Source organism: Mesoplodon bidens, assembly GCF_964165515.1.
Source record: "Mesoplodon bidens genome assembly, chromosome: 9".
NCBI classification, from domain to species: Eukaryota; Metazoa; Chordata; class Mammalia; order Artiodactyla; family Ziphiidae; genus Mesoplodon; species Mesoplodon bidens.
This window is the reverse complement of record NC_138166.1, coordinates 63591619-63601338: the sequence shown is the minus strand read 5'-3', so window position 1 is coordinate 63601338 and position 9720 is coordinate 63591619. Positions and strand designations below refer to the sequence as shown.

The 9720-nt window shown below is 40.0% G+C and overlaps 1 protein-coding gene across 1 annotated transcript in view; it reads right to left on the bottom strand.

Moving 5' to 3' along the window:
* BMPER (BMP binding endothelial regulator) overlaps nt 1–9720 on the bottom strand; it is a 253019-nt gene that overhangs the window by 78883 nt on the left and 164416 nt on the right. The window contains 1 exon segment of the mRNA XM_081244842.1: nt 3416–3745. Coding sequence (XP_081100968.1) covers nt 3416–3745 — 330 coding nt within the window.

Below are 9720 nucleotides of genomic sequence, written 5' to 3'. Positions count from 1 at the left end.
AAGAGGATTTTCACAGAACAATGCTAGGCTTCGTATTGTGTAGGGATGACTTATTAGACTACAGATGCCTTTGTCTATTGCTGTATCATATACATATGTGTTTGCACAGTTACTTTTACTCTCTACATGAGTAAAATCCATGCAAAGTAAATTACAGTAGTGACAGGCAAAAACAAATGAATAAGTTGTAATTGAAAAAACATAATTGGTTTTCCTGAAGATATTTTAAATAGGCATCTTATGAGATGAAAATGCTATGGAAGTGTTTGAGGGTTTGGGGTTAGTCCTTTCTGCAGCTGGGATGAGTTTCCCAGTTCTCTGCATGGGAAATTAGTAGAAATAACTGGCAGTCAGAAGGCCGAAGCTGAAGGACACGTCTCATGTGGGATGTGAGCAGCAGCTGCATTCCTTCCACTGTATGAAGAGCCTTCCAATTTTCCCTTCTCACCAGTGAATATTTTACCAACCTGTTTTTCACCTTTCAAGTGTGTGACCTGGCTGCAGACTACTAATTTTTTTTTTTTTTTTGGTAGAGGGATTGTTGTTCTTTTATTTTGTGGTTTTCTTTTTCTTTTTTTTTTTTTTGGTTGTTATTGTTGCTTTTGCAGCAGTCCACTTTTAAGAGAGAGAGGAGATGCAAAATCTGTAGACATACCATAGTGATGCTTAAAAATGGATAATTTTTCTGTTTAGAGTTTACACCAAAGGAAAAAAAGAAAAAGATATATATATATATATATATATATATATATATATATATATATATATATACTCTAGGTTCATCAAGTGTAGAGCTCTACCAAAAGTAAAATAAAAAGTCACACTCCCACGTTAATGCTTTCAGGTGGATCTGATGTAACTCTTTCAGGTGGAGCTGATGAAGTGAATAGGCGGCAGAAAGGAAATATTTTAAGTGATTTGCTAAGTGACAAGAGTTGGGGTGGGGGTGTGTGACAGGGGTGAGCAGAGCTTTCTCAAGCTACTGAGCCTTGTTCTGTGTCTTCTGTACTACCCCAGTTGTTATTAGGAATGCAGCTATAGCCTAATTCCACCCAAGCTACACGGCCACCTGTGCTCCTCTGGCAGACAATTCCATCATGAAGTGCTGAGTCTATAAACCACAGGGCCACAGAGCCATTCTTCCCCATCTCCCATCTTCCAGCTGCAGGCTTGATTTAAGCTGCTATTTTGAAGAAAGTACCCTTTGATCACATGAGCTTATGAAAAAAAATTATGGAGGAAGAACAAACACTCAAAGGATATACTGTGATATTTTAGATAGGAAATCAATAGGTAATAAAAAGAAAATATCCCTAAGGGGTAGTACAAACCGAGATTGGTAGACCAGAGTGGAAGAGACCATTGTCTGGAAGTGGAATTGTTCCATTCAATGGATAATCGCGAAGCAAGTTTAGTGCCCAAAGAAATACAGTTCCTCCCTAGTGAGCAGAAAGCTTGTGCGCTCCGTGTGATACAGGAAGTTGTTCAGCTGGGTATTAAGGGCACATAAATTACTTGCATCATGGCAAGAGAGACAGAAAAAGAAAAGAAATTGTGAAACTGAGTTCAAGGCCTAGAAGAGTTAAATTCACTAACCTAATTATGGTATTTATGATATATCATTATTGTCTTAGCAGCCTCATCCTTATGGTCATTTTTGCCATGTGAAATCCTTACAAAAGTACACTTATTCCATAAGGTATTGTCAGCTGTGACAGGATCAGTATTGAAACTCCTCAACTGTTAGTAATATCTGAATATCCAGAATCCCTTTGAGTATTGGGTTGTAGATGACTAATAATTTCCGTATCAGTAGAATCCACTGTGTTCACCTGGCTTGCAAACAGGTAAGCAAGGTGCTTCTAATTATAGCTGTGTAATAATGGGTCATTTTGTGTACATTTTACATGAAGCCACAAACTGTTGCTTCCTTCAAAGGGATGAGCTGAGGCCTACATGTGCAGAGTGGCATGTCATTTGAATGCAACAACAGGTGTCTGAATTTTCTGGGGTGGATTAATCCCTCTAAAGTTGAATGAACAGAGCTCTTCACATCTACCACTTTCAAAGTGAACAATGGGAACCTTCCCTTCTTTATAGAATGTCCCAATACATTAATATTTAACATTTCTCAAATAAAAGCTCCCTGGGCTTCTCCTTGGCTTCCTGCCTTTGTTTAGCTAAGCTGGCATTCCATCGGCTCAAACCAATTTACCAAATATATTTTGGCTTGAACAGAAACAATTTACAGGGTTCTGAAAGTGCCGTGGAGAACAGTCTCTGCAGTCCCTCAAAAGTGCCTGCTCTATCAAATGTTTCCCTTTCAACCCATATTAGCTAAAGAAACGGGAACCCAACTGATGTTTTTACATTGTTAAATTCTCATCAGTGCAAAAAGTAAGAAATATGCTGATTTCCTCAAGTATCATGCTTAAAGAAATAGCATATGCCAGGAGGACATGCAGTTCAAAATCCAGTTGACAAACAATACGCATTAACCAAAGGCAGCATGGAAGGAACCATACATGATATAATATAAACTGTGTAAATGAACTGAATTCATTCTTTGGGGCTGAGAATGAAGGATTGATTTCTGCTTCTAAGATGCCTCTCTAAGGCAGCACCTCACAGACAAAAATTTGAGCCTCACTGAATGCCTAGGAGTTACCTACTAGCAACTATGAACAGTTTGGCCTAGGGGCAATGTATCTGCCCGTGGAGGGGAAACACAGAGTCCAGGGGGCCTCAGGCAACATGTGATGCTGAGAAAAGGCCTCAGCGGCCAGCTGCCTGTGCCCACGGCTGGGGGAAGTGCTTTCAGAGCAAGCATCCTAAGTGTCCTCCAGCAGAAGCCAGTGGTTCTGCCCATCAACTCAACAAGCATCCTGCCCCGGGTCAAGAATGGACAGGACTGCTGGTCACACAGTCCACCACCCGCACTCCCATCTTCACACCCACACTTTTGCAGTTTGCTTTTGAGGAGTCCCTCCTTCTTGGACAGATGCTAACAAGGAAACACTCTTTCTCACGGATGTGAAACTGCACATTACTGGCTGAGCTGGGAAAGACACAATTCCAAGCTAGACATCCATGGCCTAAAGTAGCAACAAAACATGAGAAAGGGGTTATTCGGAGAGAACCACCGCTATGTCTGGAATGAGGATGGAAAGGCACTGGATGTCGACAGATTGCAAGACTGGGGTAACTGGCGTCAGACTGCAAGGCTCCTCGGTGTGCAAATTTCTCCAGCTGTTTTGTGGCATCTCGGGCGTGGGGCCACACCTGCGGCTAGAATACTGCTCTGCCTCTGGTTTTCCTCCGCGGAGGAGGAGCAGCTGCAGCTCCTGAGCACAAGTTGGTGAGACAGAGGGAAGAGCCAGAGGTACACAGAAGGCCCGTGCTTCTAGAAGCCCACCTGCTTTGGTCGTCACTTTCAAGAGGTAGCCGTCCAGGTCGATGTGAAACTGTGGCGCGTGGCAGGGCAGCGCGATGCGCGAGCCGTTCCAGCGCACGGTCAGGTGCTGCTGGAGGCTGACAGTGCCGGCGCCCAGCACCAGGTCCACTGACTTGGTCCAGGAGAAGGAGCGGGTCCTGCGCGCATCGTTCTTCACCAGCACCTGAAAGGGCGAGGCAGGGGAGGAGCAGTCTTTTGTCAAAACGTACTGACACGTCCCCTGAAAGTTAAATGTCCGTCCGTCAAAAGTGTTGTAGTGGGGATCTCCGAACACTGTGCAAACGCCAGGCTCTGCGGATGAGTGAGAGACAAAAGCAGGTCATAAACCGAGAGAAGGATTCAAAGAGAAATCAGGGGTCTCTGCAATAAACCTGATAGGGGCACCTGCCAGGTAAAGGGAAGGCCTTAGCAGAGGTGCACTAAGGAAAATCAACTTAAAAGAAAATAAATAAAAAGTTTAGTTGTTCTAAAAGTTTGTACCAAACCTCACAGGACATGTAATACTTCTGGTGCTTTTATACTTAAACGTTATTTATAACACTTCTAAATGCTTAAAGCATTTCTATTTTAGAGACTTGATATGCTTCTATGGTCTTAATGTCAAAGACAGAGAAATGAAACAAGGATAATTTTATAAACAGAACTGGCCTAATTTCATAAACCATATAAATAAGAACAAAAATATAAATAAAAGGCAGCAACATAAATGACAATACACCAAAGCATTGGTATGGTTTCCTTTTAACTGACTCAAAAAATTTGGAAACATGGTATTCTCAGTGTTATTCGCGGTCTTAGAAAAGTATTGTATTCAACACTCATGTATTTCTAAGGACAGATAAATATAACTGCCAAACAGATATATGTTTAATATTGTTAAGAACCAAACACGGATAAAGTTGATAGTCTCCGTGTATTTTCTAGAAATACAAGGCTCCTCTATTTTGATCTGTGTATCAAAATCTAAAGTTGGATAAAGAATCAATTGTAAAACCCATCATTTAGTAAGTTTAAGAAATTCCAATGAATTCATCACTTCAAAGTACCACTAATTCAAATACTTATGAGATCCAAGTAAAGTTTTACACTTTAGGGCATTTCAAAGGTTTATACAGAAAACTAAATATCATTTCTTTTTTTAAAACAAAATTTGGCATTGATTTGTTTTCTATATAAAGATATTTTATCTGTTTTTAAGAAGGCATAAACAACCAGGAAATGAGAAATTCATTTAGAGAAATTAGCCCACATGATGAAAGAACTAAAATAAAAAGATCGATTTCCAGAACAGGTCAAGAATATGAAACTATCCTATACAAATAATTGCTCTGAATACGTAACAGAAGAATTAAGCATCAATACAGAGGAAGGATGTGCCAACTGATCTGACATGGCCAAGTGGATCTAAGGCAAACATTTGCTTTTAATTTCTAAAGTGTTTGGAGAGTAATGTTGTTTTATGATACATTATGTCATTTCATATGTCAATTTCACGTGACTCCATATAAATCGTATGTATTGGGAATTTCGTAAATTAATTACTTGTTCTAAGTTAGCTTTCCTTGTCAACATTTAATAGAGACTCACAGAACAGATTGTTTCTGGTGAGTAGGAGAGTTTCAATGAACAAATACTTCAAGGAATATAAAAAAGGCACTACTTGTGGGGAGGAGGGTGGAAGAAAAGGGTGGGAGAGAAAGCTTTGAAAGTTCACCAGCAACATTTTAATTCACCCGCCATTTCGATTCCTTTCTTATCCTTTTTTATGGTGTTCTTTCCTCGTGACTCCAGTTTTACTCAGTTTGTTGCTCCACACTGTACCCTACCCTCACCTTCTTAATCCTATATCCCCCCAACTAGCGTTGCCACCTATCTAACCACCCCATACTGCATTTTCCAGTCCTTTCTCCATGTGATTACTTCAAAATTGTCCTATCACACATTGCTCTCACATTCTGACAAATGGAATCCTTCCCTGGGATGAAGATGGTGCTTTTTGGTTGACAGGGAGCAAGGCAGTTCTTTGGGACACCTCAAGTGGCATCAGGAGAATTATAGTTCAAAGTTAATGCTACCATGTGCCCCCAAAGAACTAAATGTTAACCTGACCACCAGATGCACCAAATTCAAGAAAAGGGCTTTTTCAGAGTTTTTAATGCCACATACTTGTCAAGAAAAACTCAGAACCAATCAATGCTTTTGAGCTCTTGAGCTTGAAATAGATGGACCTCAGCTGGCAAAGGCCAAGGCACAAGTGAAGGAGCTGAAATTATATTCCTGAGAAATCCTCTCTCAGTTGTGAGCAGGCACAGGGCATGAGTACATCTTCTGCCCGGAGTCTGTAGGGAACAACATACAGCTTCTCCAGGTGTTCTGACCCCAACTGCATCAAAATGATAACTAACAGAAACAGTAACAGCTAACGTTTACCAAGAATTCACTACATACCCTAGCATTATTCTTCATGCCTACGGATCATGGACACATTGTAAGAAAATGGATATTTAGATTGTCTCCTAACATTAAAAAAATAGCTAAGCACTTGGTAGTAAATCCATAAAATGAACTATTATCTAGTCATTGAAAAAGTCTGTACATAATGTTCACGATTGAAGAAATGCTTATGCCATATTAAGTGAAAAATAGCAAACAAAATTCTATCTATAGGATAATCTTGACTGTGTTAAAATAAATATCCACACACATACCCCAAAATTGTAAACTGAGATTGTTTCTTGGTGGTAGAACCATGAGTGATAATTTTTTTCTTCTGCCTTATGTTTCTGTTTTCATTTTTGTTGTCCCTATGTTTTGTTTTTAAGAGTCAAGATGTGGGTACATGTAGATAAGGTCAATTATGTGACAAACCAAATCCTCAAAGAAGCAACAGAAAATATACCGCCTATAGAATGGCCCTGGGGCCCTAGGGAAATCTGAGCTTGCTCATAGCTGGGCAGGAAGCTGTGAGAGACATCCAGGGAGACCAGGCAAGGGAAATCATGTGTGAGCAGGTCTGTCCAGAAAGATATTTTTCAAGAGGCCATAACTTGTGGAAGAGAAGGGTCTGGAGATCAGGATGATTTTTCTGTATAAGGGCAATACAGAAGAAGCCAACAAAATTTCATGATGAGGAAGATGCCTGAGAATTATGTGTTGCATTTGGGACATTTGTATCACAAACTAATATAATTTTGAAACCTTGGTCCTTTTTCTTGGCACCTCAAGGTCCCCATGCCAGATCCTCAAGGTCTCCATGCAGGAGCAGCGAACACATGCACAGAGAATGACGCAAAGTGAGAATCTCAGGGTTAAAAAATCTGCCTCGCTGAAAAGGAAAAAAAAACTATAGAAACACTTAGGGGACAAAAATGAACACTGTATCCTCATATAATTTTTGTTCAGCAGACCCAGTGAAATGAGTCACAGTCCAAGATGTTCTGATGTCCGGTCACACTCTTCTGGAAAGCCTGGAGTGGCAGTTAGAGCTAAATAAACAGACCCTTCCATAACTATCCTTGCCTGAATATGTTTAAGTCAGAGGATGGAGAGAAAAAGCCAGTTTACAAGCAGTGGTATGTGTTTTCATAGTCTTTTAAGTCAAATTATCAGACGTCATTTTTGTTTTGGTTTGTTTTCAGTAATATGTATACAATGTCTAGGAACTGGAAAAAAAAGAGTAGAATATTAAGAATGTTTTTTTCTCTTAGGTAATTAAATTACGTGTGACATTTATTTTCCTCTTTCTTGTTTATGTGTATATACATTATTATTTACATTTACATTTTATTATTTATAATCGCTATGTATACTCTTGGAATAAGGACATTTGTTTTTAAAAATTAAAAATACTGGATTAAAACATATCTCTTTGATGTTACCTACTTTAATATGACAGCTATGAGAATTAAGAGAGTCGGGCTGCTTCTGAAAACAAAATTCCAACGTTTTTCTCTTAACCTCATCAGGTACATTTACTTCTCCCATGGGTATATTTACTCTAATAAGATGCCTTCCTTCTGAGAACAGTGATTATTCTCAAAACATCCATCAGCGAAAATTAAGGGAAAATTATACAACCTCATGTCATAAAAAATAAGAGAAACTGAGAAGACTCTAACCCCCTTCCCCCAAAACACAACAAAACAAAAACAGAAAAGCATAAGAATAAAAAAAGTATCATTCACGGTTCCGCCAACAAGAAATAATCACTGTTTACCATTTTGGGTGTGTGTGTGTGTGTGTGTGTGTGTGTGTCTGTGTCTGTGTTTGTGTACATTTTAACATAGTTAAGATTATCCTGTACATGAAATTGTATTTCCTCTTCACTTAATGTAAGATTTCCCCAGTTACTAAAGTCACTTTGAAAACACAGAAAATGACTTTCATCCTCAGTCCATTATTCTCTGCAAAGAGAATACCACACCACCACACAGATCAGTACCTTTCCAGAGTAGTTTTCTAACCATGAGGAAGGTCTATCAAATGAAAAACATGGCTTTCAACTTTCCTCAACATAAACTGCAGTAAAACAGGCCCTGTGGGACCCCAGCACCACTGGGTCATGCAGGGGCTCCTGGGAATCCCCGGTGGGTAAGAGCCGTGATAATGCCAAGTTTGGGTCAAGAACCAGGAAAGGCTGGGGTTAGAAACGCTGCCCTGAACACAAGCCCTTATGCTGTTTGTCTAGGCTCCTCCTGACATGATGTAAGCCTCCAATATAAACAGGCTGTGTGTGACCCAGCAGGAACTGAACTTCCCCACACAGGAGGCTCTGGCCTCTCTCAGAGGTGTCCCTCAGACAGCTGCTGCCCCCAGGGGACCTTAAAGCCAACAGAAGCTCCACCAAGGGGCACCTGGATTCCTTTCAGATTTTACATCCTTGGCTTCTTAAATCAAAACTTAATCTGACTTGACTGTGTGAATGTGGGGTTAGGTCATAGCGGGGTTTTTTCCACCCATCCCTAACCCATGAGACAGACTTACAAATCTACAAATAAAAAGTTGATTTTTTAAAAAAGTTGAGTAGGCACCTGAAACTAACATTTAAAAAAAAAAAAAAGGTTTGGTAGGGATACTGTTAAGAATGTAAATTTCTTTTCACATAACTTCCATAACCTCATATCCTCACCAACTTCAAACAGAAGAGAACAGGGAGCATCCTTACCTTCGAAATCTAATTTGAACTAAATTTAAACCTAAAGCCGAGGCTGACATCCTATTACGGCCTCCCCAGCTGAGCCCAGGGCTTCCCCACCTCTCATCTTGGTTGGTGCAGTGGCCTGTGCCTGCCCCACACCTCAGTTCACAGCACTGGAGTTCATCAGCTCCTGGCTCACATGCCAACCTTCCCCACGCCTCAGCCAAAGTCACTTCTCTTTCCTGTAAGTCCCCAAAGCAAAACTGACCACACAGCTCATCTTTTCTGGGACTTTTCTTAAATTCAAATACTCTATCTTACAGTCACACTATGTTTTTTAGTTTGAAGGTTAAAAGGTTAAAGGTTAAAAATATGGTCATCAAACCCACAGAACGCTTACGATAAATCACTTTCCACCCAACTACAGCTTTTAGTTGTAATGTATCCTTAACTCCAAAAACAGGCCTTAAACTCCTTACACGTAAATTTTGTGTATACTTCTCAGTGTGTGGCACACTGGCTTGGATATTGGAGGATCTACATTCATATATATGATAAACGGAGTCATCTGTGCATTACTCATAGCAATGTCTGGTATAATACATATTAGGTATCAAATATTTGTTAAATGAATGGGTTAATTAATTAAAGAATAAATTTCAGTGGAGAAAAATAAACTGCCCACACTGAACTCACTAAAATAGTTAAGTGTAATAAATGGTGTACAGCAGGTAATTCAACAGAATTTTGCTTAATCAAGTAATTAATTGAATAATTAACTAATGCTCTCAGGACAAAGAATTAAGGCTGCAGATGAAACTAAGGTTGCTAACCAGCTGACCCTGAGATGGGGAGATTATCCTGTGTATTTATCTCCAGGCAGGATAAATGTTATCACAAGTGTCCTTATAAATGAAGGAAGAAGGCAGGAAAGTGAGTGTCACACAGTGCTGCAGCATGAGAAGGACTCAACTTGCCATTGCTGGCTTTGAAGATGAAAGAAGGCTTCACATCAAGAAAAATGGGCAGCCTCTAGAAGCTGGACAAGGCATGAAAACGGATTCTCCCCTAGAGCCTCGAGAAGGAATGCAGCCCTGCCAATACTTTGACTTTGACCCATTCAGATCCA